This window comes from Azolla caroliniana, unplaced genomic scaffold (genome assembly GCF_043228905.1).
Source record: "Azolla caroliniana isolate FFs.n. ecotype wild unplaced genomic scaffold, voAzoCaro1.0.p SCAF_33, whole genome shotgun sequence".
NCBI lineage: Eukaryota > Viridiplantae > Streptophyta > Polypodiopsida > Salviniales > Salviniaceae > Azolla > Azolla caroliniana.
In genome coordinates, this window is record NW_028230468.1 from 687 (window position 1) to 27,773 (window position 27,087).

Genomic DNA, 27,087 nt, shown 5'->3' on the forward strand with positions numbered 1-27,087 from the left:
GTACTAGCTTTTGGGTTCACGCTACATGAGCAAGCAAGAAAATGGTCCATCATTCTACCGTGAGTGACTTTGGTTCAGCCAAAGAAGATTCCTTAAAACATTTTGCCCACCAAGGAACCAAAAAACAGTTGGCAATCATGAGCAAGAGTTTTGATTTAAACCTGAAAATTATGAACAAATTGAATCCTCTCTCACTCTTAGCTCTACTAACCAAAATGCTAAATAATTGATTACTTATTAGAGGCACATACGATGGGTGGGGTAGTGAACACAATTAGCACATTCATAAGTGCCACAACGGTTTCCTCATATGCAAGATCCATTGCTTCATTGTTTATCATATTTCTTCCTCATCAAATACATCCACCAACATATTTCCTTACCATGGCTTTAGGGGAAATCACATATAAACTATTTGTTCATTGTGCCATCCGAATATTGACTTGTAGATGACCTCAACGATTTCCAAAGCTGTTCAACATGATTCTACCCATTGGATTCAGAGCTTACCTATCATCAAACTAAATGGAACCTTAAAAACCAAAAATGTTTGTCCTTTGGTGAATACAAATTTCTTGTATTTTCTACATATATCGTTGAACAACTTTTCCTTGCTTTCGCAACATCTCTAGGTTACCTACCTCACTTATTGTTTCCTCTACCACTACAATAGTGTTACTTTTCTCAAATGTTGCCATAAGTATTCTTCCATCCCTTTTAATATTTGTGATGATAAAGTTTCTACTAATTACTATATTAGAGTTACAACTCTCGAAACACAAGCTATTAAAAAATATATCATATCAACACTAGTATTTAAGAAGTAAGATCTACCAAAGCAAAAATTGAGTTTGTTACCCTAGTGTGTGAAATTAACTTCTACCAAACTGTTGTATTGCAAATTGAAGATGATGCTTTTCTTGTGTTTCACCAAGCAATACTCCAATTATCTTGTCACATGATTTCCTCTTGTGGTCATCATAAACTTGATTACAAACTTAATTACTTAATCATTTAAATACAATTGCACACAACATACAACCAATACTAATAAGAACATCTTATCTTAATGATCAAATTACAAATTTACAGAGTGCAAGTTTCAAAATAGGGATCTCATAAAAAATCATTTCAGATCATTCTTTAGATATATAGACACCTTAAAAGTTAGTAATCAGAAGCTTGAATACGATGATTTATTAGAAACGAACTGGTGGACCCCTGGTGTGTCAGTTGTATAATTCATAAACACAACGTTTTCACATTGTACTTTAGCATTCAACATCTTCTTTGTTTTCTGGATCCAAATTCTACATATATTGAATGATAACATTAGTTCAATATTTACAGAGATAAAGTATGAAGGACTAACCTATGGTCTAATCATGTACTGTGAAAACAATGATTTATGCTGATACTCGCTTACTATCGCTCGGCATACATTTTGCTAGCAATCATTAATACTGCAGCACTAAACGACGCATTCATTCATTAATTCATAAAAGAGTACCAAAAGCAAAATCATGACAAAATGAAGTGCAGCATATTCAAATATCAATTTGAACTTCGAGACATGATTAATGAGTCATGATAAGTTATCATTGCGATAGATTCAAAGGGTTAAAAGCCTTCCGAAAGCTTAATTCGAGCTTCAACTTCTGCAATAAGCTTTTTCGCCTCCTCAATTTCTTCACTTCCTTGAGTTGATTCTGCCTCTGCTTCCTCCTACGAAACATTCCACCTTAAGTAAGAGTAAAGGATTCATCATAGAATGGATTGAGAAATACAATCGCATATCTACACTAGAATAGATAAAATTGCCAGAAGGAACCATAACCAGTTTAACTTGAACATTTGATATTTCCTGTGCAATAGGTTGAGAATGGCAACCCCATACCTTGATGGGACTGCATTTGGATACTTCAAGGTGGAAAATCCATATCGATATTTCATTGACAGGGAATTGGGATGAATGTAAAATTTCCAGTTTACCAGGTTATTGTAGAAAGCCCAAGTCAATGCACAGAGGTTTAGATATAAATAGCAAATTGGAATCATAATCAGTTTTCCTTGCAATTTGGATATTTCAAGTGGAAAATGCACTAAGATATGTAATTGACAGATAATTGGGATGAATGTCAACTTCAGCATGCAAAATTAAGAGCCATTTGACGACCACACATGATCCACAAATCCAATAGGCAAAATTAAGAGCCATGTGATAATTGTTTAAATTATATACATCCATGCGATTATGTTGCATGTCCAATAATTATAACAAATTGATATGGTTCAGGGTTTCTCCTTACAAGTATTGCTTGCAGGTCAACCAATGCTGCCTCCAAGCGCTTTGTACAATCTGGTACCATCATTTTCGACTCACTCAGTACATTTTCCTGCAGAAAAACCAAGTTTATGTAAAAAAATTCAAATGTAATTATAAAAACGTACCCCTCTAAACTTTCTATCAGATATCAATTGGGCCCATGGAAGAACAGGTAAATGATCTGAAGATTATGTTAAAAGCATCCATCACAGTGAAGGACGACTAGAGAGAGGAATGACATAGTTGAGAGGGATGCACAGAAATAGTACGTCCAGCAATTTGTTCATGTTAGGCTCCACTCCCTTCATGTGTTCTGCATGTGATTACTCCTCATCCTCTACTTAAGTTTTGTATTCATTTTGGGTGAGGGATCCACCGCTTCAATGGAGATTTCGCACATTCACATACATGAATAATGGATCCAAGTTTCTCATACGGTGGTTAACACTTCATATACTACTCCTATACCTCAATAGACTAGCAAGAATTACACGTTAATTAGGAAGGAAAGAAATGTGTCTAACAGTTGCTGCGAATGCAGAAATGACCATTGTGTGGTAATTCAAAACCAAGAGGCAGCAGGCAAGTGCTGAGGTTTAATAAAAGATGTCAGCATGATGGACATGGAATGCCAATCAACAGACCATTTACCCACAAATATGGCGAGAATTATATGTAGGTTCTGGAAGAAAAATAAATGAAGACAAATATAGGCACGCCCAATTCATGGGGCAGTCAATCGACAGGCCATTTACACACAAATAACACGAGTAGTTCATGGTGCCACCCTAGCAGAAACGAAATGCATAAAACTGATGTCGTGGTCTCTCATAATCACTGACAACAGCCATCATTGATCACAGCATCTAATCTAGTGGCCATTTACACACAAAGAAAGTAAGGATTACATATACATAAAATCTAGCGGAAAAGGAAATATTTTCAAAATTGATGCATTTTCACAAAAAAAACTGAGTCAGATCTCATGTTGAGCCATGTAACATTACAACAAAACTAACGCCCAAGACTCACTTGATCTCTTGATGGAATAAAAGAAATTGATCTTCATTGCGAACAACTTTATTCTTTATTGTCTATATTAGATATTGTAAAAAAATGTACTGGCCAACTGATTGAAGATTGACAATGTCGATGTAAACCCATAAACAGAAACCCTAATATGCCCCAATAATGTTTGCAAAATATACAAAGTTATTTCAAAACAGAAGCCTGGACAATGAAAGAAACAGGGCATCAAAAGCAAATTAGAATCTATAGACACAGAAGCGATGCAGAAACTAGAACCACAAAACATCGAAAGTCATAAATTAAACATAATAAAAGCAAATGCAAACACTCCAGCAAAATGTAGCAAAGCAGAAACACCTAACAAATTCAGAGGCAGGATGAAACCTGTTGCTTAAGGTCGTGAGGATCTCTGCCTTCTTCTTTCATTCGATCAGTCTTTACAGTCTCACGATCTACTTCCTTCTCATAAGCCTGAAGTTCTTTAAGAAGTCTCTTACAGGAGCCTGTTTTGATTCTCAAGCTCTTCAAGGTTGCAGACATAGCGGAACTTCGCAGAGAGCAGAAAAGGGTATTCCGCGTGAAGAAGAAAAAGAGAGAGAAGGCGTTTTTCCTTTTTTTTATGTTAAGTCAGACGCTTCACTGAAAAAAACCCTGGCCTTAAGTCAGCTTGAAAAATATTAGAAGCTTCAAATGTACTCTCTGAAGCCTTCTCTAGCCCGGAAATCTGACACAGAAATTTCCAGGAAACCCCAACCCTAACCCTCATCCATCCGATTACAGACTGAATTAATTAAACCTTACAACGTGGCGCAACACGATCACTGCTGCTTGCTGCCTATTCTTCTTTCTGAGAATCCTTTCTTTCTTTTTGTTTTGTTTTCAAATGGCCACTTCGCTTCTATTTATTTTGGGGCCGCCTTGCTGTTACTTATACACACACACACATATACATATATGTATGTATAAAGAATTCCTACTTACTAGTGTGACCGACCGACCCGACCCGACCCGATTCTCTCCTACATTCCACATCCAAGCATGTATCAAGTTGGTACATTCTCCATCCAAATACCATTTTGTGTCACATTTTGGCATTCATAAAAAAATGGGTGACATTTTAATAAAAATGCACGAGACACAAAGAGATGTATGTGTTAAAGAAAATAAACAACTATATTTGGATATACAGAGAATGGCAAACAATTTCATAACATTTTGGGGCATCTTTATTCATTAATAATGCAACACAACTAGGATACCAACAATTGATTAGTCATTTGCACCTTGCCCTCCTCCGCACAATCTCACCCTCAACAAAGGGTGTGTGTGTAAGCGAACAATTCGAGAATGCGCCCACTTGCTTCCCCATACCATTTTTTGGGTGGCCGACAGGGAAGCGAGATGTCCCACAAAACGTTATGCTTCACCCCTATAATTAAATTAGGCGATGAAAAGTTTTTAAGTGAAGGGTTCATTGTTCATACATATATGATGTACATATTAGAAGACAGAACCTTAATTATTAGACGACGGTGTTTCAAGTCACGACCGAACCCTAAACCCTAAAGACTGTGCGATGCCGAAGTTATTGCGTCACCTGTAAACCCTGCTGTCTCGAATCCTAAATATGAAGCTGAATCAGTGAATGAACCCTGATGCCTAATCATGGCCTCAGTAGATCATGTGTGAAGCTCCCGAGATAACAAATGAAAGTTATGGCACCCCAGAGGACAAGAAGCATCAGAGGATCCGTCGAAGACCGAGCGGGTATTGGCTGATCACTAGCGACGAAGTTGTTATCTCCATGATCCGCTGTACTAGCAGCAGTTTCTTCAGAACACTTGAAAATAGGTTTCGTCCGCTAAGGTGTATTCATTATGATACAGAGCAGAATGCGTTCTTAGTGAGAGGGGGGGGGGGGGGGGGGGGGATTTTATAAAGCGAACTTAATGACGATCTCATGAGATAGAAAGAAAGTTTTTATGGAAAGCTTCAGATCAATTCTGCAAATGTGCAGAAAACAGACCGGGTCTTTGAGCTGCATTAAAAAAGTTCATTTGCTAATCTGTGGGAACGGCTTAGAAACCCTTGATATTGGAAACATGCTTGTGCAGATTTATGTCGAGCGCGGACATTTTTCTGATGCTATACAAGTTTTCAGAAAACTTATCAATCGAAGTGAACTTTCTTGGACATGCCTCATACAAGGTTATAATGATAATGAAGACTTTCATAATGCCTTCCAAGTGTTTTCATATATGCAAGAGGATAGTGTAAATCCTAGTAAATTTACGTATGTTGCTCTATTGAAGTCTTGTGCAGGGCAAAAGGATGTAGAAGGAGTCCTTGAGATACATAGTGAAGTGATCAGAGAATATCTTGAAGCAGACATCTTTATTTGCAATACTTTGGTCAGTGTTTATGCGAAATGTGGTTCATTACTAGAAGCAACTAAAGTCTTTGAAAGCCTGTCAGTTTCAAATATTATTTCATGGACTGCACTGATCCGAGGTTACTCTGAACATTGTTTTGCCCATGATGCTCTAAGTTGCTTCAGAAGAATGCAGATTCAAGGTCAATGCCCTAATGCTTTCACATATTCAAGTTTCTTGATAGCATGTGGAAATGCTAATGCTGTAAACAGGGGTAAACAAATCCATGGTGCGCTGATTGTTGCAGAAGAATTCAATAGAGATCTAGCCATTGATAATGCATTGATATATATGTATGCCAAGGTTGGTCTATTTGTTGAAGCAGAGAAGTTGTTCAAATTGCTTCCTACCCAAGATGTGATCACATGGACAGCATTAATAGCAGGTTGTGCTGAGAATGGGTCAGTAGAGAGTGCTCTATACTACTACCAACAGATGCAATGTAAAGGAGTGCCAATAAATCCGATAACGTGTGTTGAGGTTTTGAAAGCTTGCTCAAGCTTCAGTGATCTCGAAATGGGTAGAGATGTACATATTGATATTATCAAACGTGGATATGATACACAGCTTTTTGTAGGGAATGCTTTAGTGGATATGTATGCTAAGAGCTATTCCTTGTCGGAAGCAAGAGTGGTATTTGATCGTCTAGAAATCCGTAGCATTATCTCGTGGAATACACTATTAGGAGGCTATTGTGATTGGGGTCTTGGAAAAGAAGCACTTCTTTGTTTGGAAGGAATGCAAAGAGATGGAGTCAGTCGAAGTGATGTAACATTAATTTGTGCTTTGAGAGCATGTGGTATTGTGGCATGCCTAGATGTGGGTAGAGAAATACATGCTGAAATTACCAAAGAAGGATTTGAAGGTGACTATCTGATAGGTAACAGCTTGGTTGAAATGTATGCCAAATCCTCTGCATTTGAAGAAGCTCAAAAAGTGTTGCTAGACCTCCCTGTTAAGAGTACAATCGCATGGACAGCCATTATCTCATATTACGTTGAACATGGGTTATATAGCGAAGTGCTGAATGTTCTCGAGTCAATGCAACAGAAGGATGTTTATCTAGATGTTGTTGCATTCTTATATGGTTTGCAAGCTTGTGGCTGTACAGCTGATCAAGGTAGAGGACAAGAATTGCACATAAAGATCTTAAAACAAGGTATTGAACGAGATTTGTTCGTTGGTAACGGCTTAGTGGATATGTATGGAAAGTGCTATTTGCTCGAGGCAGCATGTTATGTTTTTGATCGACTTTCAGAGCAAAGTGTTGTATCGTGGAGTGCTTTAATAGCAGGACATGTGGAGAATGGTCTTGGTGGGAAAACATTGAATCTATTAGAAAAAATGCAGTTGAGAGGTAGTATATCCCCAAATTCTGCTATTTTTGTAAGTTCACTGAAGGCTTGTAGCATTATAGGTGCACTAAGTAAAGGTCAAAAGCTACACTGTGAACTCACCAAAAAGGGTTTTATATCTCGGGATGCTCCAAAGCCAATTCAGATTGGAGCTCATGGAACCAGTCCAACAGAAGAAATTGTAGGGAATGCTCTCATAGACATGTATGCTAAATGTGGAAGCTTGGTTGATGCTATGTATGTATTTTATGAAATGCATGGCTGTAATATGGCAACGTGGAATACTTTGATTTCTGCTTTCATGGCAAAAGGGAGGACAGAACTTGTTTTTCATTGCTTTGAGAAGGTGTCAAGAGAAAAACAAATTCATCAAAACGAAGTAACTTTTCTCATGATTCTGAATGGCTGTAGTCATGCTGGCCTTGTGGAGAAAGGCAAGGAGGTTTTTATGGCTATGTATAAAGACTATCGCGTAATGCCAATGATTGAGCACTACAACTGCATGATTGATCTCTTTGGTCGAGCAGGACAAGTTGAGGAAGCTGTAAGAGTGCTTGAGAAGATGCCGTTGCAGCCCAATATGGCTACATGGAATGCAATCTTGGCAGCATGTCAAAAGTGGGGTAAGGTAGAACTAGGAGAATGGGTTTTCAAATGTGTATCAAGGTTGAATGAGAATTACACCGCAGCAATTATTTCTATGTACAATATTTATTCAGCAGCTACTATATGTAGAGAAGAAGATAAAGATGAGTTTGACAGTGTAGATGCTAGCATCAAAACAAGTTCTGCCAGCATGTTAGAGGAGTTGCAACAAGGATCTCTTTGTTTACCACATGTGCCAAGAGCTCGAACAGAAGGCACATTACAGGCAATTAGCCATCAGCAGAAGCAGACTTGAATGCTGTTGTAAGAAAACTCTTCTTCATCTCAATAAAATGAAAATAACATAGAAGACAATAGATCATTTGTGCCTTTTCGTACTGATGTCGATGTATTGCCCACACCGTAGATTGCAAACACTCTCCTCTAGATGATTTATATTTGATGCTCACAATATGTCACGAGGTACGACCCAAAGTACATTTACAAGGCGGCGTAAATATGTTCGTAAATATGTTTCGTAGAGATTGTGGAGATAAATGTACATGTTTACCTTAAATTGTCACAGTGCCATCAATCATGTGGTGCATCATTGATGGCTAGAAGATTAACAAAGGGGAGATTGGATGGTGTACATATAATTCTGATCCTTGTCTTTGTCTTCTTTTCATTCTTACCTATATACTTAACTCTTATCGTATATGGATAAGCTTGTGAATTCATCTTAGACCATCATTATGATAGCGAAAAACAAATCTAGCAAATGTCATTTAAACATATGAACCCTAACCTACTTATTCAATGTCTGAAACTAATAGGATGGAATTTAAACACTTCTGCCCAATCTTGTTCTTCTATGGTTGTAATAGATGTATAGGCATGGATTAGAACAACACTAGTAGAAAGATGGAAGGGTGATCAAATCAACATCTCTTCCAAGATTCTTATTTCAGTATTGGTTTGCGTTTTCTCAAATTAATCTTTTCTTAGATCCTTATTTCAAACACTGATTTATGATTGTCACAAGGAAAAGTTGTTTCTTGGCGTGTTTGTCACAATTTTTTCCCTCATAATCTATTACCAACAAAAAGATCCCCATTATTCCAACCCCTTTTTTAATCTGGTTCACTACAACGCTAATTGACATCAAATTGTTTGGTGCAACTGTATTAAGGGAAATAATGATATGTTATTCACTCTTTAACAACTCTATGAGCCTTCTTTTTTTTCCCAAAAAAATTATTCTTCATTAGTAGAATTTCAGCATACATGATGAAATGATTAGGCTGAAAACATTACAATGGCTCTAGCCATGATGACCTATAACAAACCACAAAGAATAATCTATAGCCTTCTTTCATCTTCCCAATCTAAAATAATGGTCATATGCCAAATGTGTGTAGGCAGGGGATTATAAAATGGCTGAATGGGAAGAGATGGCAAAAAACTAGAGTTAGTTGTGGAAATTCACTTACTCGGATCCTCCACGAGCCTGGTTCCATAATAAGATAGGTGAACAAAAGAGCCTGTCTGTTGTCATTGGCTATTGTTTTGGCATATGATGTAGTAGGCGGTGATATGAGTTTTTGAAAATAATGCTCAATGTCCTCCAACTCATATACGAGGGAGGCATTCTAGAGGTGAACGCCGAAGAGGTTCTTTCAGTTTTTCGGCGTGCGAGATCACATATTCTCTTATTTCCCTGGATATTCAACCAACCCTAGTAGTAGGTTTTTTTCACGTGTGCGGTGTTGGTTAGGTGTCTGCGCGCGCTAGGGTTTTTATGAGAAGGTTTTTACTTCAGTAGTGTTCACTCTTATGAGAGAGATATTAACGTCTTGTAAGACCAAATTTGGCCCACTGTTACTCCCTCCACAGCCACAGCCACACCCACAGGGAAAGAACAGAAGCACTGATTGATTGATTGATTGATGGCTCCCGCTCTCCCTCTCATCTGCGAAGCAGCCCGCGATGGAGACCTCGTGAAGCTCCAAGAATTGCTGAAGACGTCATCAGCAGAAACAGCGGTCTCAGAAGACCTTTTCTCTCACGACGAGGATGGCTGTACTGCTCTTACGTATGCTGCCATGCACGGACACGCGCAGGCGGTCAGAGTTCTACTAGATTCCGGATCTCCTTGGAACGCTCTAGATTCTCTGGGAAAGTGTGCAGGCGACTATGCCATGGAAGAAGGCCATCAAGAGGCCTTTGATGTACTTCTTGATACAGGTAGGATGGCTTTCCTGTCGCGTTTACTAATTTTTTTCTTCCATTGTTTGGTGAACCACCAAAATTCGTTAGGATTTTATTAGAAAATGCGTGTATTTTTTAATTGGTGGGTGCATATTAGATTATCACAAATTTCTATATGTATATTTTCTATATCCCGTTTTCTGGATGAAATACTCAGAAATATACGTGTGGACATTCCAACTTTGCTAGGAGTCAAGTACAAGATTTGTTACTTTGTGCAGAATATAATAATACAGTTACTCCAGGGAAATTTTGTTCTAAAACACGATAACTTAGACTCATATGTACATCACCATGTTAAACGTCATGACAAATAGATCAACAAACTAGATAAGATGAACTTACCTACACTAATCCTTTTGTTCAAAGGAGTGCTTAATTATGTGGTTATTATCTAGGTGTAAAATCAGAGCTAGTTTTTGGAGCACTGGAAAAGTATACTTCAAAGGCAGAATATTCGAACAAAACCTATCTCGAAGAACGAGTTAAATTCAGTGAGGATAAGCTGTTGGATGAAGAAGGGAAAGGTGTGATGATGTCATGGGAGAAGCCATTAATGGCGGCTCATGCAAAGGCTGTGTGTGCAGGTGGGGGTGATATCTTAAATGTGGGTTTTGGTATGGGTCTCGTTGACAACGCAATTCAAACTTATGAGCCAGTTTCACACACTATTATTGAGGCACATCCAGAAGTGTATGCTAGAATGATATCCACAGGTTGGGCTGACAAGCCAAATGTAAGAATACTTTTTGGGCGATGGCAAGATGTTCTGCCTCAGCTAGGTGTCTATGATGGTAATTTTCTTTTCCATACTAAATCTACAGTAGTTTTATTTGCTGCTTGTTATTCAAATCTGTTGGTTAAATTTTTGCTCTATTATTTTAATGTGCTGGTTAATATGTAGTACCTTTTCTCTATAGTATTCAAATGTACTGGTTAAAATGTAGCTTCTCCTCTGTATTGAAATATGTTGTGATTTAAGCCTAAATATGTTAGCTCTCTTATTTTCTCATTGATAATCAAATGCATGATTGAGACTAGGAATCGGCAATGGTTCAGTTTCAGCTTAACTGATTTGGCCTTGTCCAAACCAAACTGGTTAAGCCTAAACCGGGTTGGGAGTTTCCAAACCTAAACCGAACTGGTTCCTAAACCAGTTTAGGCTAACCAATTTGGCCAAACTGGTTTAGGAATGGGTTTAACCAAGCCGATTAAGCCATAATCAGCTTGGTAACTGGTTTGGTCTGAATCGGTTTGTCTTGGCTTGAGCCATCACAAACCAAGCTCAAACCAGTTAAGGAAGCTGAAGCCTAAACCGCAAACCGCCAAACTGTTCAAAAATTGTTTCACGGTTTGGTTTAGGCTTGAGCCGAGCTGTTGTTGATTCCTAGTTGAGACCTAGTCTAAGTATCTTATTTTCTTGCGGGTGTGCTAATGTGCTGATTGAAGCCTACATTAGGTTTCTACTGTTAGAATTATTGAGAATCGATTAGATAGACATATAGAGTTACAATCACAAAGATGGATATATGAAAACAAACTTTCTATTACTTATGAGAGTAGCTCACAATGGTAGTTCACCCATGCACTCACACCTTAGAGCTTAGATGGGATCTGGACCAGCTCACTACAAAACTAGTGGGGACCAATAAATAGTCACAACCACTGTGTAGGAGAGTGGATTATATTCTCTACTTGGTCTGAGTGTAACATTAAATGTGCAAGTCGGTTGATAGTAGTGAAGATATTCCTTTTTTGTCAATTGACTTGTCTTTTTATATGACCCAGCTCCCTAAGTACAAGCTAGTGCGAGATAGGACTTATCTTAAAGTCAATGGCACATACTTCAAGACTAAGTACATCGTAACTTGCCCACAAAATATTCTTCTAGTTGACTTGATTAGTCAATCCTATTAGCCTACTTTGTTCATTACTAAATACATTGTATCCTACTCATCTACGGTTTCCTAGATTGACACCGTATCGACCCATATGGTCGGTTGCACAATAGCTACTCCTCATTTGGGGCGCTATCACAGAATGTGCACTCTAAGAGTGCATATGGGGATAAATTGACAACTTGGGGTTGATCATTGATTATATCTAACATCTATTGCTATTCAATTTTGTTGATTAAGGCTTACGGTAGCTTTGATCTTCTGTTATCTCACTGCTATTTAAATATGATAATGAAAACAATATTCTTGTTTTGCCACAGGAATATTTTTTGACACATATGGGGAACATTATGAGGATCTGAAGGAATTTCACTCCCTCCTTCCCAAACTACTAAAGCCAGATGGTATTTACTCCTTTTTCAATGGCCTTTGTGCTGACAATGCGTTTTTCCATGTTGTATATTGTCAACTTGTGTCTCTTGTGCTGTCACAAATGGGATTCTCAGTGCAATACATCCCACTTCCTGTCAAAGACTGTCTAGATGAAGACACATGGAAAGATGTGAGTCATAAGTATTGGCAACTAGACACATACTTCTTACCAGTAGTTCAGCTGGCTGATGAAGCTGAATAAATACATTGCAAAGGTATAAAAGCCATCCAAAGACATGGACAAGCTGGCTATGGCTTCTCTGTAGTTATTGTTTGCATATTTCACAAGGTTTTCACAATTGTTCACCAAGATGAGCACACGTCTTAAATCATGTTTCCCTTGAGGAGAGGATGTATGGTTGTGATATGCCTGATTTGGAAGGGTTTGATTATGAAATCCACGCATCCATTTCAAATGACTATAAACAGAGTGTCAGAAAGTCATCACAAATTACCAAAAGCTCAATATAAGTCTGTATGATAACTTCAACCAGTTGAGAAAATGAACAACTGGTGTTCCTTGATCATTTGGAAGTAAATACTTCTCATGAACTGTTATCTTACTTTTATGTACAGTTAGTGGGGTCTAAATGTAGCTCTCAAATTTTGTCCATCGGAATATAGATTATTTATCCACTTACAGCTCTTGGTTGCTACTTCGACTTTAGAGTTGGAACCATTACCCTACTTGTAGGGCCCTTGAATTTTGTTAGGTTTTGAAAAGTTATCAATGTAGATTAATCAAGCAGACAAACATAGTGAAAGAAATTAGTGGTTTGGAAATAGAATCTCAATGTTTGCACCATATTTCCTATGGTGATGTAAGGGAAAATTCAATAGGTATCTCACCTTTGGATAATCGGATTGATCAATAAATAGTCACATCTTCCCATGATGTCCTTTTATCTTGGACATTTGTAATTGTTAATTTTCTTGTTCTAATATGCTGATGATGCTATTTTTTTGGAAAGTAACCTGATGAATATGAGTTTTATTGCAAATGCGTATTTTAATAATCAATTTCCTCAGTGAACTATTTTGATATTAATGGAAGTATTTCTCAAAACCTCTCATTCTCTCTCATTACCTTGGATGAAGAGGTCTTCAGCTTATTTTTGACTGCCATTTATTGTAAAACTCTTTTGAGTCTGAATGTCAGTATCTTGTGGCTGAAAAGTTAGGACAACTTTCTTTTTGCATATTGCATATGAACGAGTATATGATCCTCACTAGTATGAAATTGCTCATGTATGATCACTATGTTTCAATGAACTAAGACGTTTTGCCATTTAATTTTTGTATACGTTGTATGGTTTAGTAAGTAATTAGCCTAATGTATGGAGTTGATATGTATGTTATATTGATATGTATAATATCATCACCCCAAATCCCTTAAAATATTTCTTGATGATAGAGCTAGAGTTCCAAATATCAATTTGGTGACTTGGAAGCCTTAGATTGAAACCTTGAGTTCTAAAAACTTTATCAAAATATAATTATATGGTTTAGGGTTTAGCTTTAAGAAAATATGATAAATGAGCATTGTAATTATAGACAATTAGTAACTTGGTGTATTGCTTGCTTGGAACACTTCCATAATATGGTTTCATTTGCTTTTGCGCACTTCTCATAGGTGGCTAAAGCAATTCCCCTAAACTAAAATACATAAGCGAAGGACCCCAAGTAGATGATGCTAGAGAAATCACACTCCTTAAAGAGGCATCAAATTTTCTTCCACGATCATTGGAGTCATCTTGCAGTTTTGGCCACATCAATGCTTGTTATATATGTCACATGATATTATGTAACATATCATGGGATATAATTGCGTTTGTATTCCCACATACATGGTTTTAGGCACCTTGTTATCTCTTGATCACTTAATGGGATACCTACCAAACACCAAGCCATTAAAAAAATGGTTAACATTTACATATTGATTGATTTATAGATTAATTCGAAAAGGGACCATGAAAATAGATTAATCGACTAATTTATTAGAATGATGAACATATGCATATGTCACATGATTCGTTAATTCAATACATTTAACTATGATAGAGGCGAAGAAAACCACTCAATTAATTAGATTACAATTAAGGCCCAACTCTTTGTGCTAGATTATGAGGAAAAATTAATATAAATATAGCAAATAGAGATGACATCTAAATAGCTAACAAAGTTAAATTCATTAAATCTATTAGTCTCGTTCAAATAGTTATGGAAAGGTATCCATCTTAATTGGGGAAGTCATGAAAAACTTCGTATAAAGATTCATAATTGATCACATGCCCATTTCTTCACAATTTCTGGCATGAAAATATTATATTTGACACTCATATTTCCCAACTTAGTCCACTCATGTCAAGTACTTCATGAAATCATGCTAAGTTTTTTTTATTTAGAAAAAACAAAAAAACAGTACTTCCCATTAGTTAGCAAACAAAGTACATCAAAGTTCAACCATATTCGGCAAAACTCATGCTTCTCCCCACAAAACTAATCATAATCCCCACCCCCTCATTTACAACAAAAGTATCCCACCGACTCTTTTTACATGGTAACTTACTTGTACCGTTGTAGCTCTACATATTTACATCTCCTGCCCACTAATGGAAGCCATTGGCGGAAACAACCATCTGGGTGCTTGGTTGTTCCATTTAGACCCTAACGATGATTTGACCTTCATAGGAGAACCACCCCATTTCAGCAAAAACTTTGACTGAGCGCTTTCTGCTTCATCCGAGTCCCCTTGAATCGAGTCAAATCGTCTGCACAACCAAGATACCAACTCAAACCATATGTTTAGCAAGACCTCATCACTTGGGAGGTTTCACTCGAACCATATGATGGATCAACAAAACAAAACAACCAACACTATATCAATCTCACATTATAGAAAGACTAAATATGAAATTTTGTTAAAAACATGTTTAAGTTTGTGTATTAGCTCTTAATGTTCTCAAAAAGTGTACGTCTTCATCTTGGTTGAGTTATACCTACACATCGAGATCATACGCCAAAGAGTTGAGTTGTTATGTACCCCATTGATGGTGGGTCATACAAGAGAAACTATCAAGCACTCTCACTTGTGCACCTAGACTTAGTGAAAAGAGTATGACACATAGTTCAACCACACTTTGATTGATGTAGATTACCACCACATATGCAAGATAAAGAAAGAATATTGTTTGTTTGAAAGAGCACTACACAATAATCACTAGAGAGGGAGAGAGACTAAGGATGAACAAGAATGGGAGGTATGTAATTTTAATTCTAATTATGGATGGTGCAAATCTTGAAATGTAGTTGACATTCTAAATTGCTACTTCCAGCAAAGGTCTTCTTGTGGAGAGCCTTTATTGGGCTTGCCTTTGGGATTAGCTCTAAATCAATGTGGACTAGCGATAGGCATTGCTTCTTCTATACCATTCAAGTGGAATATATTACTTGTTTCACACAAAGTCAATTTGCTTGTTGAATTTGGAGTTACTTTTCTAAAATCTAGCAAGTTTTGTCATGTTGTTATTTGACGCCAAGATAATGGGTGTTTGCACAATTCACACAAACTAACTTGAAATCAAAGATGGATACCATTTTTCTATTTCTGAGATATTGGGGATTGCATCACAATTGCAATATGCACAATGCCTTTGTATTTTATTGTAGATGTGGAGTCAAAACACATCTATGAAAGTTTAAGGGAGTACTAATGTGGTAATTTTCTTTATCGGTGTAAGTAGGAATTCTTTTCTCGTTGGAGTGTTTGTCTTGCCCATTGGCAATTATACATCATGCTACCCTCGTAATGATGACCACGTTGAATTGTGGTACCATTGTAGTGTTTCACACACATGAAAAAAATAGAAAGATAGAAGTTTGGAACATCAAGAAGTATAATTAAAAAGGTCTAAAAGTGATCTTCGTAGTTCTTTTGCATAAGCAATGTTTCCTTTTACACTGGGGTGACCCTACGCCTCTAGCTCTATATTATTTTGTATGTTTGCTTCTTTTGGTTCCACATTTGTGTCCTTAGTACCATTGTTGATTCTTTGTTGGTGTGTGTGGTAGGTACTTACAGTATTTGAACCCTCTTGGGCAAAGTCTTGTGAATGAGAAATTCATAATATAAATATTTTCCAACATTTAGTAATGAAAACGAGGTTTATGTTGCGAAACATTGAAAGTTTCATTGATTTTGGTAAAAGCCAATATTCTTCGCAATTATAATGGCTCATAATAATCTATCTTGACAAATAATTGAAATACCTTCTAGTTGAGTTAATCATGGTTTTTATAGGATAGACCATTTTTCATCTACATGATTTGAAGATGAAAGCCTAGATTAAAGTTTTTGAACACACCAAGGATTGCAACTTTTATACAAAAAAAAGATATAAGTAGATTAGATATAGGCAACTGGGTTGGAATGCCAACTCTTCATGTATGAGTCTATGGCATGGTAAAAAAGAATTATAGCAAAACTCTGGTTCTCGGATTGAGCCCCATGACAAAAGCATCGCATTGCATCATCATGTACAATGGACATATATGTATTTTCAAGTGCCCATAAAGTTTGAGAATAAAGTAAAAATAGCCGATTGCGATTTAGATAGAGGAACATAGTACATACTGCAAAACTCTTTTAGAGTTAGAAATTAGAATGACCCCCCAGCTCCAGCCCAACAGGTCTGAAAAGGGCCGCGGGGGGAGAGAGAGAAAGGGAAGAGAACGCGCGCTCTATTCTATTCTATATAAACAAAACTGTGTTTCATTTATGCAGGTCCGTTTTCCTTTCCTCAACGAAGGATGTTAGTCTAAGCGTCGAATTTCGAAATCCAGGTATTCTCCCTCCCTCCCTCCCTCTCCCTCCCTCTCTGTTTTTTTTAAGGGTTTGTGCAGGCAATTCAAAACCTGTTTGAAAAGGGAAAAGGCAGAGTTTTATTTGCAAATATGTAGCTATATCTATACACACAAGAAATTAGGGGGAGAAGAACAGAAAGAAGTTTGTTTGAAAAGGGGAAGGTCCTACGAGAGAGAGAGAGATTTTGGAAGCCAATTGTCCCATAATTGTGATGATCATAACTTGGAGGTTGATACACCAACAGGGCATGTAGTTTAGGGAAAATGATGTATATTGTAACATAAAGTCAGGATTTCAAACCATGAATGTGGTATACCTTATAGCTTATCACTACCGTAGATATTTTGGAGCCCCATGTGTTTGCATGTGAGAGAGGTAGAGAGAAACTTTTTACCTCTACAAGAAGCAAAAATTGTCCTACAAGGCAAACCATGCACATATGTGTATGTCCATCCAGGTTCCAGAACAAATGAAGATTACAGGATATAATAGCCAAGGAGATAATAATAGAGACCCTAAATTATTAATGGTAACTAGCTGGGGAGAAGGGACCTCTAAAGCATTCCAATTTGCTTGAAGTGGATGTGAGAGAGGTAGAGAGAAATATTTTACCTCTGCAAGCAGCAAAAATTGTCGTATGAGACAAATCAGATGCACATGTGTGTCTGTCCATCTGGGTTCCAGAACAAACAAGGATTACCGGATATATTGGCAAAGAGAAAAAAAGTGGAGAGCCTAAAGTTGGCAGTAACTGACTGGAAGGGACCTCTAAAGCATTCCGATTTGCTCAAAGTGGATGTAAGGGAGGCAGAGAGAAACTTTTTACTTCTAGGAGAAGCGAAAATTGTCCTATGAGACAAATTATGCACATGCCTATGTCCATTCGGGTTCCAGTACAAATGAGGATTACATGATATGATAGGTCAAAGTTAAAATAATAGAGACCCTAAAGTTAGCAGTAATTGACCAAGGAGAAGGGACCTCTAAAGAGATATAAGGGTTTGCTTGATGATGGTCCGTGAACCCATCAGGAGATATGATAAGCTCTCCGTGTCATGATAAAGAGATTGCCCCACCAAGTACATTTTCTAGAACTCCATACAAAGGGGTAGCTCAACACTCTAGTTATCCACTCTCCATTTATGCAAAGTTCAAACGTCAATTCGGGCATATTGACTCTCTGATCAATCGTGCCTGAAAATTGAGAACCACATGTTACACACCTCTTCATTTCTGCGATAGTGAACCATCCCTTATGGGCTACAAAAGTTTATACAAAACTGAACATAATCAATATCTATATGTATACTATAATGTGACAATATCCCACTATTCTGATGAAAGTAGACTATCTCATGACTGGTGTAAAATTACGAAAACATCATGACCTTGTTCTTAGCAAGGCTCATTGCGAGACCTCATGTCTCCCAAAAATAATTAGTTGTTGTTGGAGACTGGGATGTTACAATGGAACTGGAATGAGGCGTTTTTCTCAGATGGTGTGTTTATATTGACATTTGCAGGATATTCCAATTGCACGTTGGAAATGCTGTGTTGCTATGCTTCTATGATCAGTGGCAAGATAATATTTTAGCCAGTCTCTAATATCATCTTATCATGTACCTAGCAAGGGTTCTCATTTTGTGCAGATAGTCAGTCTTAAGTAGATACCTTGCCCATTGTTTGGCATCTATTCATTCTGATTCATAGATTGAGTATTTAATGTGGCACTTCCAGGGCAAGTATGAAAAACAGCCAGACAATTTGACTTTCTTGCCTGCTCTTTGACATTGTTTTTTGTGTCATTGCACAGTGTTAGATACACACACAAAGGTTTTTTATGCGTGGCCATTGGTTCACTGTAACCACAATTCATCTATTATTCGGTGTTTTCTATGTTACTTTCAGAATTATTCTGATTCTCTCTCTTTCTCTCTCTCTCTCTCTCTCTCTCTATTTGACCTCCGAAGACGATAATATAATCTATCTATCTATCTCTCTCTCTCTATGCCCAATCACAGATTGCCAAAACAGGCTTGGAACAAAGATGGCTGGGTTCTTGACATTATGAAGTGGTTTAAAATTTGGAGAATAAAAGATCTATTGGAGATCTCAAGTGGTGCAATGAAATATGTGACCATTGAGATTAGATTACTAGAGGCACTAAGTATGAAATGGCAAGTTGCTAAAATGTCAAAATTTGAATATTCCATTGCAAATGTTGGCCCCAATACAAGGTAAAAATGCCACAACAGATCCAACCACATTTTTTACTACCCCCATGGTCCTCGGCTCTCAAGGAGCCTTAACACTTCTTCTAATTCTCTCACACAACCCTAGTTTGAAGATATGCAAAGTATGCAATGAAAACCTAATGGAGGATAAATATCACTTCTCACATGCTCAGCGTGTAAAGTGATTTGCAAGAAGTACAACGACTTATTAGATGGGCATGATAATCTAAGTGTCGTACACAAATCCCAACCAAGAGGGTGAGCACTAATGTGTGTGCAGCATTTTCACATAGAGAATTTTTATTACAAACTAATAACCATCCCCTTCTTAGGAAGGAGCCACATACAAGATGATATGTTTATTGATCCAAAGGTCAAAATTGGCCGCCTCCTGAACAAAAAAAATCTACTCTATTCTATGCTTTTGTATTCTCTCTCTCTCTCTCTCTCTCTCTCTCTCTCTCTCTTCTATATACACACACACATACACACACACACACACACACACACACACATATATACACATATATATGCGCATATGCATTAGAGAGAGAGAGAGAGAGAGAATTCTATGATTTGGTTAATTCTATGGTTTTTCAGCTGGAAGAGTGCATCTGAAGATGCCTGATGGGTATGCCGTTGAGCTATACTTTGATCCTGCCCTCGAGAATCAGGTACTTAAAATCTGGAACGTCTTGGCAAGGAGACAAATCAGCACGCAACTTATAGAGATTGAAGCACGTCCGCATATCACACTTTTCACAACCTCGACTTTAGAGTCAACCAAGCTCTATAGTGTCATCAAGAGCTTTGCTGCCAAACAACAAACACTTGCAGTAACACTTTCTGCAGTGGGTAGCTTTGCAGCAGAAGATAACGTGTTATTCCTTGCTCCTACACCGACAGTCCCGTTGCTTTCTTTACACGAACAATTTTACGATCTTTTAAAGAGGGAAGGTCTAGAGGTAGCTGAATGTTATCAGCCAGGCGGATGGGTCCCACATTGCACCGTGGCTGCCAATGTTCCAAAAGTGCGTATTGCTGATGCTTTCTCTATATTAAGGGACTTCAAATTGCCACTCACTGGGCATGTGTATGACATGGGTCTGGTAGAATTTTCTCCTGTTCGTGAGCATTATTCCTTCTCCTTAGGTGCAGAAATCAAATAAGTAGTCTTATTGTAACTTCTTTTATATTGGATGTGGGTGCTTACTGTGGATATATAAAAAGATTAAATTAAGGTGTCTGCATTTGGCTCTACAGAGGCTCTGAAACAACTAATTGTAATGCTAGACATTTACCTTTGACCATGCAAGAATTTATTTTTAAGTGGCGTTCATGTGAATATGAACATTAATTCGGTGAATATATGTTTTGTTTTTGTAGTGTAAAAGTACTCAGTTCTACAGATATAGAAAAACTGATGGCTGCGTTCATTTAGGTATACACTATCCATTTTATCGGAGAGCAAATCTCATCGTAGTCTTTGGATTGCTGTTGCATACTCAGCCCCAGTCGCAACTGCTACCATCGTTTTCTTGATCTACCCAATACCCACCCCCATTTTGGGTTCGCATCTAGGATTCAGAGTTTGCCTCGATTTGGTACTGCTCTCACAGCCTGAAGTTAATATTAGCTTGCACTCTTTCAAGTAAAAGTTGAGCATTGAATGGCTCAAACATAGGTTTGAAAACTTGAGAAAAATTCATTGCACGCACGTTGGACTCTTGCTAAAGAGAAGAACAATTAATGGATGTTTAGGACATTATGATCATTCAAGCATTTACAGAACATGTGATAGATGTATTAAAGTCAAGTATATAGATAAATCATATATTCGCATCCCTCTTATAGGTAAATATGGAAAGGAAATAATAAGAGAGTTGATAGTTGTACTATTAACTATTGATTGGGAAAACTTCACTCAAGAGATGGATGACATTACTATTGCAACACTGACCAAAATGAGATTCAAATTGGAATAAAATGTCTCTACTTCTACAACAATCGCAGTCCTAATTAAACTTCATTCATCATTAAATTGTTTTGAACGTTACAAGAAAGGTAATAAATATTTGTGTAGTCTTTTGTAGTATACTCTCTATAAAAGAAGGTTTACTTTGCGCATTCTTCCATCAACTTATCATAGATGTCATTAGTATGCACCACTAAGTTCAATTTTTTGCCATCAAATAAACAATCTTTCCAATATCATTTGCTACCAAATCTATACTAGGGATCTAAAGGCTAGGCGATGTAGAAAACAACAAAGCCCGAGGCTTCCTACATACAAATTTATCCAAGATCATGCACAATATCCAAGTAAAACTTCAAGAGAGTAAGATATCAACAAGTATAGGTTAACCTAAATGATGATGACGAAAACTATCAACCAAATCTTCTTCCTGCATTCAATAAGCATATCCTTCCACACTTTAATGTGCACCCTTCATGCCAAGGCAAATAGATGTAACATTTACATTGCTTTAGTTGTATTTTTAGGGATATATTTTAGGAACAAGAACAAATCATCCACAAGCGTATGAGCTAATCAATTGTTCTATAACAAGAGAATAAGTACAAAAAATCCCAATCGCGCCAACTTGTGCATTGTAGAAAGAATGAGAGAGAGAGAGAGAGAGAGAGAGAGAGAGAGAGAGAGAGAGAGAAGTTTTCAACCCTTACCGTCGACAATGGCATTTAGCAAAATTAAGAAAATATGTATGAAAAAATAGAGAGGTGCGAGACGTTGGATGTAGGAGATGAATTCAATTAACACAATTGCCACTAGGGTAAGCTAATTATTATGTGTAAGAATAAACAACAAACCAAAAAAGGACGCCTAAGCCACGCCATTGTGGTTGGTTGTACATGAGATGTGTGAAGGAAGAGAGAGTTGGGCTTCGGAAGCTTGAGCCTGAAACCCTAGACTCCCTGCGCCCCCTTGTGCTTTCCCACGGACAAAAAGACAAGAGAAGAGGTTTTGGAACATCAAAACCCTCCTCCTCCTCCTTTTACTCTTTCTTTAAAGCTTATACATACATACTGATACATGATACATGATACATGATACATGATACAAACAACACACAAACGTTGAGTCGCGTGAGGAAAACTAAAAAAACCAACCAAAAAGCAAAAGAAGAAAGAAAGAGAAGTGAAATTAAACCTTTGGTTTTGACTACCGCATCATTTGTTTTTAGGGTAAACATTTGGTTAAACTCCTCAACACTGTCTTCATCTTTTCAGGGTTTATTTCACCTTGCATGCACTCTTTCTCATCTTTCCTTCATTCCTTCTTTCTTTCTCTTACTTTTCCTGTCGCAGAGCAAAGGGTTAGTTATCTATGGCGAAAGATATGTCAGACGCTTCATCGGTGGTGAAAGAATCCTCAGCTTGGGTCGCCAGCAATGCCTCCCACGTCTCCATCCGCTATACAGGTCTTTGCTTCATCATATTTCATTCCTGTGATTTTTAATTCATCCAAACCGTGAGTTCTAATTATCTCTCCATTAAGAATTTGAAAATCAGTTTTCATTGAGTGAGTGATTTTTGCATGCATGGTCTATAATCATGTTTATCATAATAATGAGTTCGCAAGTATATAGGTGCAAATCACGATAAATGATGTTATAGAACAAAATATGTAGGCTATTCTTATTTATGATATATGTATATTGTGTACATATTCTATCAAAGAACAAATATAATATATATGTATATATTCCGGTAAATGATTTATCAGGTAACTTATCTTTCGCTTTCTGTTTTTCAGGTCGCCTTTTAAGAATATTTCGTCTTCTTTAGCTCTCTGTTTTTCATTTAAACTTATTTTTTTATTCAGAGATTGAAAAATTAGTGGAAGAATTGCACACATGCAATGTAACAATGGACTTGTGGGATTATGAAGGCATTCATTATTTCGACAATGGGCCCCTCACAGTCCAGTATTTGCTCGTTCTGGATGCATTAAATTTCTGCTTTTGGCCCGGTAATGTATCCTGGAGATTTCTGGTTTACTTCACTTTCTGATTTTTTACCTTATGTTAATAATGTGTTTGTTTCCCCAAAAAACAGATAACAGAGGATAATTACTTTTCTTTGCTTCAAAAACCTTCTAAGCATCAGAATTTTGGTCTAAATGTAATCTCAAAATCCAGGAGTCGAGGGATCGTCTCAAATGAATTCAAATTCATAGAGAAAGAAAACAGCAGTATTTATTTGTGTATAAACAGTCTAGCAAAAAACAGTATAGAGTAGCTATTCGTAAACAGAGGGCTTAAATCAACGATAAACAGTCTGCTCAATAGATATTGGTAGTTAGTCATTCACTGAACGTTTTCTGTCAGTGTATTTTGATGTTTCTTATTTCCATCTTACATTTGGCCAAGTTTCCTTGAACAAGATTGATATACATATTATTGAGAGGTCTTTTGTTCCTTCCAGTTGATATTTTGAACATAGGTCCGGTGTCCATTGCCAACACTTTGGACACTTAGTGACATAAGTAAATTTGTGTGGCTCTTTGAGGCATCGCAAGCATAGTCATTTTCATTGTCTATTATAGATACACGATCTTGGCCTCTTACACCAACCATCCTCCCCATTATTAATTACAAAAGGAGAAGTTTAGTATGGGAGTTATTACAAACCCCTTATTGATTTAAAAACATCTTTTGAGAGCTAGATTTCATTCCCTAAATTTTTCGCTGTTTCGTTTGTGCAGATGCAGATCTTCATTATCATCATTTAGCTGTCGGATTAAGGTCCTGTCTGTTGGCAGACCAGTCCGCATTAGATGCAGATCGCCTTGAGAACATAAAAGGTTTGTATCATGAAAAGAAGAATCTAAGGATCTTCCTCAAAGTTCATATAAAGGGTTTCTGATGTTTGAAACTCCTCAAATCTTACAAGCCAAGGAAGAATCTAAGTTGAGATTTGGCAAGCTTTTGGAATCTTTACCTAAGCTTTTGAGACTTATGTATTATCATTTTGTTAAATATCAATCTAAACAGGAGTAGACTTGCAGAAGCTTCTCAGTTGGCCAAGGGAACTTCCTTTACAGGATGAACGTGCTCGCCTTCTCAGAGAGGTAAAGCATATAGAGGTTTATGAAACTAGTTTATCTTTGGAATTGATTTTTCTCATTGAAAACTATGGTATCTTCGGATTCCCGTCATCTCTGTCAAGATTTGGCCTTCTTTGAATTCCATTTATACATGACACTATATATAGGTAGGGAAGGAGTTGAACCGTAGTTTTGGTGGCAAAGCATCTAATTTGGTCACTGCTGCAAATGGTTCAGCCATCACACTTATGCACATGGTCACAAGCCACTTCCCTGGTGAGTGATTCACCACCTTCCACTACCTAGTTTTGATACAAATCAAGATACCTTTTATTATTAGCTTAGGATTGGTGAGTACTTTTTATTAATTGGTTTAAGATTGATAGATACCTTCTACTATTTTGTTTGTGATTGGTGGAGTCCTTTTGATATTATTTTATGATTGGACAAATGTCACTTTCAGTTTATGATTGGATAACCTTCCATTATTGCATGGTTGCTTTATTTTGCTCTATTGCATTGCCAGTGCTTATTTCTTGTTTTTACCTGCTTATCAGGTTTTCGTGATCATTGCGTGTACAAAGGCCATCAAGTTTTCCTATACAAGAGGGCACAAATATTTGCAGCAGATCTCTGGGGTGCTTTCAAGGGCAAGAGCTTTGGGTGTTTTAATGACATACATAGCATAACTATGTTCGCTGACTATGTTGTACCAGCTATCTTAAGGCACCGGGGAATTATATCATATAGTCCATCATTGTCAGATAAAGTGGATAATTGTAAAGAGTTGGAACCAGGTTCAGAAGAGGAAGTTGAAATACGAGCATGTACCATAACAGCAGTTGAACAATTGGTGGAGAAGCTAAGTAATAAAGTAGGAAAACAGGTAATGCAAGTTAAATATATTGGGTTCATTAATTAAACATATTGGTTTTAAAACAGGCAAGGAAAGTCAGTTTTTCATTCAAGTAAAAGAAGTTCTTTTTTGAACAAATGGTTTTGACATGAGGTTTTAAAGGAGGTTTAGGCAAGTTAATTTTGATGAGTCTTTCTTGTATGAACACAAATACACTGCAGTTTGTAACATCTCATGCACATAACTATAAATTTGGTTTCAAAGGCACTAGAGTCACTTCCCTTCAAAGCATGTAGTACTAGCAATTGTGGGTTTATTATTTAGCAATGCATAATGATCCTAATCTTGTGATGTGAACTTTCAAACCAATTACTCCATTGCTTTTGCAGATTTTGGCTGTGCAGCTAGACTGGTGGCTTTGGGCAAGTGGCATTTCTCTTCAAGCTCAACTTCCATTTCACAAAACAAGAAGTATCTATTATTGATTGTTAAAGTGCGACAGGAATGGCCAACCTATTTTTTGGTAGATCATGTTGATAAAAAAATGTGATGAGGTTCGTGATCAGGCACCTATATATATTGAACGGAAAGGATACATACTCTCTCCTTACTGCGTGCGTGGCCACATGAACCTGATTGTTTACAAATTTTGTGTAGAAAGTATGTACTGCTTGAACATGTGACCACTTCGTAATTTTTTGTTTAGAAAAGTTACACTGGTATATTTGCACTTTCCATCATACCCAATGTAAGAATTGTAGTTTGAAGGCTCGAGCAATTGAATTAATGAAGTGGTGCTCGAGCAATCCAAATATGGATGTTAATATTGTGAAGGCCTTAAGCACATAATCATGGATGTAAAACAAAAGAGCAGCATCTTATTTTATTTTAGGTCAAGATTTATAAAAATCAGGATATGTAATCAAGTTGATATATAACCATAATTCTGAAATACAAACAAGTGCGCTGCAATTATCACCCCATGTTTTTGCTCATCCTCTACTTTGCTATCTCTATTATAATAGACGCTTCTATAGACTTGCAAAAAATATGGGTTCTCTCCATGACCATAAGTTTAGTTATTTAATGAAAATTTAATATGGAACTCAAGTTATCCATCAATATGCGAAATTGGACAAAGTTTTCCAAAACGTCTGTGAATATGATTGGCCAAGTAACCTTAAAAGTATTAAAAATTTAACACCATGATTTTATCTAACCCCTGCATTGCTATCTCGGTAACAATAAATATGCTCAAACAGTTGCGAAAAAAATACATAAAAGTAATAATTGGTGATATATTATTGTTATTTGTTGCCAACATGCAAATTCCATACGCTCATTTGTCTGAAATTGTTGAGAATTTTACTTCTAATTATGGTCACGCATGTTTTCTTTTCTCGTCTAAGTTTTTCAAATAAAAGGGCTGAGACTTTTTTACCACACCTTCAGTCAATTTTACTACACAGGTTGGGTAAGTAGTTAACGATTGGCCAAGTAACCTTACAATTATAAAAAATTTAACACCCTGATTTTGTCCAACCCCTGCATTGCTATCTCGATAACAATAAATATGCCCAAACAGTTGCAAAAAATACATAATGACAAAAATAATAATTGGTGGTGATATATTATTCTTATTTGTTGTCAACATGCAAATTCCATACGCTCTTTTGTCAGAAATTGTTAAGTAGGCATTGTACCACTCAAGACTTCTACTTCTAATTATGGTCATGC

General features: G+C 37.0%; 5 protein-coding genes across 6 annotated transcripts; 4 read left to right on the plus strand and 1 right to left on the minus strand.

Moving 5' to 3' along the window:
• Positions 1-1,472: 1,472 nt before the first annotated feature.
• LOC147849556 (tubulin-folding cofactor A-like) lies at positions 1,473-4,057 on the minus strand. The gene is made up of 3 exons (XM_087337369.1): positions 3,740-4,057; positions 2,310-2,396; positions 1,473-1,725 (listed from the first exon to the last, which is right to left on the minus strand). Exons 1-3 carry the CDS (start codon positions 3,893-3,895, stop codon positions 1,621-1,623), a joined length of 348 nt encoding a protein of 115 aa, XP_087193495.1. The 5' UTR covers positions 3,896-4,057; the 3' UTR covers positions 1,473-1,620.
• Positions 4,058-4,886: 829 nt separating this feature from the next.
• On the plus strand, positions 4,887-8,409 carry LOC147849557 (pentatricopeptide repeat-containing protein At2g03380, mitochondrial-like). Its single transcript, XM_087337379.1, has one exon. The coding sequence runs from the start codon at positions 5,338-5,340 to the stop codon at positions 8,041-8,043; it is 2,706 nt and encodes a 901-aa protein (XP_087193505.1). The 5' UTR covers positions 4,887-5,337; the 3' UTR covers positions 8,044-8,409.
• Positions 8,410-9,649: 1,240 nt separating this feature from the next.
• LOC147849558 (ankyrin repeat family protein) lies at positions 9,650-12,966 on the plus strand. The gene is made up of 3 exons (XM_087337381.1): positions 9,650-9,974; positions 10,397-10,792; positions 12,217-12,966. Exons 1-3 carry the CDS (start codon positions 9,677-9,679, stop codon positions 12,528-12,530), a joined length of 1,008 nt encoding a protein of 335 aa, XP_087193507.1. The 5' UTR covers positions 9,650-9,676; the 3' UTR covers positions 12,531-12,966.
• A 4,091-nt stretch (positions 12,967-17,057) lies between these two features.
• On the plus strand, positions 17,058-20,763 carry LOC147849559 (RNA ligase/cyclic nucleotide phosphodiesterase family protein). The gene is made up of 2 exons (XM_087337372.1): positions 17,058-17,170; positions 20,027-20,763. Exon 2 carries the CDS (start codon positions 20,047-20,049, stop codon positions 20,593-20,595), a length of 549 nt encoding a protein of 182 aa, XP_087193498.1. The 5' UTR covers positions 17,058-17,170; positions 20,027-20,046; the 3' UTR covers positions 20,596-20,763.
• Positions 20,764-22,632: 1,869 nt separating this feature from the next.
• On the plus strand, positions 22,633-26,325 carry LOC147849560 (uncharacterized). 2 transcript variants are annotated; one of them, XM_087337370.1, is made up of 7 exons: positions 22,633-22,866; positions 23,271-23,417; positions 24,153-24,251; positions 24,442-24,518; positions 24,662-24,770; positions 25,052-25,380; positions 25,740-26,325. In XM_087337370.1, the coding sequence occupies exons 1-7, from the start codon at positions 22,773-22,775 to the stop codon at positions 25,833-25,835; spliced, it is 951 nt and encodes a 316-aa protein (XP_087193496.1). In that variant the 5' UTR covers positions 22,633-22,772; the 3' UTR covers positions 25,836-26,325. The 2 variants fall into 2 exon arrangements, with proteins under 2 accessions (XP_087193496.1, XP_087193497.1); XM_087337371.1 differs by lacking the exon at positions 23,271-23,417.
• Positions 26,326-27,087: the final 762 nt, after the last annotated feature.

What these genes read in the sequence shown, in the direction of transcription:
- LOC147849556 (XM_087337369.1), bottom strand. Translation starts at nt 3,895, where the DNA reads ATGTCTGCAACCTTGAAGAGCTTGAGAATCAAAACAGGCTCCTGTAAG. An exon ending in CTCACGACCTTAAGCAACAG is followed by an intron (nt 2,397 to 3,739) that starts GTTTCATCCTGC and finishes GTTTTTCTGCAG; the next exon opens with GAAAATGTACTGAGTGAGTC. An exon ending in TTGACCTGCAAGCAATACTT is followed by an intron (nt 1,726 to 2,309) that starts GTAAGGAGAAAC and finishes AATGTTTCGTAG; the next exon opens with GAGGAAGCAGAGGCAGAATC.
- LOC147849557 (XM_087337379.1), top strand. Translation starts at nt 5,338, where the DNA reads ATGGAAAGCTTCAGATCAATTCTGCAAATGTGCAGAAAACAGACCGGG.
- LOC147849558 (XM_087337381.1), top strand. Translation starts at nt 9,677, where the DNA reads ATGGCTCCCGCTCTCCCTCTCATCTGCGAAGCAGCCCGCGATGGAGAC. An exon ending in TGATGTACTTCTTGATACAG is followed by an intron (nt 9,975 to 10,396) that starts GTAGGATGGCTT and finishes GTTATTATCTAG; the next exon opens with GTGTAAAATCAGAGCTAGTT. An exon ending in TCAGCTAGGTGTCTATGATG is followed by an intron (nt 10,793 to 12,216) that starts GTAATTTTCTTT and finishes GTTTTGCCACAG; the next exon opens with GAATATTTTTTGACACATAT.
- LOC147849559 (XM_087337372.1), top strand. Translation starts at nt 20,047, where the DNA reads ATGCCTGATGGGTATGCCGTTGAGCTATACTTTGATCCTGCCCTCGAG.
- LOC147849560 (XM_087337370.1), top strand. Translation starts at nt 22,773, where the DNA reads ATGGCGAAAGATATGTCAGACGCTTCATCGGTGGTGAAAGAATCCTCA. An exon ending in CGTCTCCATCCGCTATACAG is followed by an intron (nt 22,867 to 23,270) that starts GTCTTTGCTTCA and finishes TTTTTTATTCAG; the next exon opens with AGATTGAAAAATTAGTGGAA. An exon ending in AAATTTCTGCTTTTGGCCCG is followed by an intron (nt 23,418 to 24,152) that starts GTAATGTATCCT and finishes TCGTTTGTGCAG; the next exon opens with ATGCAGATCTTCATTATCAT.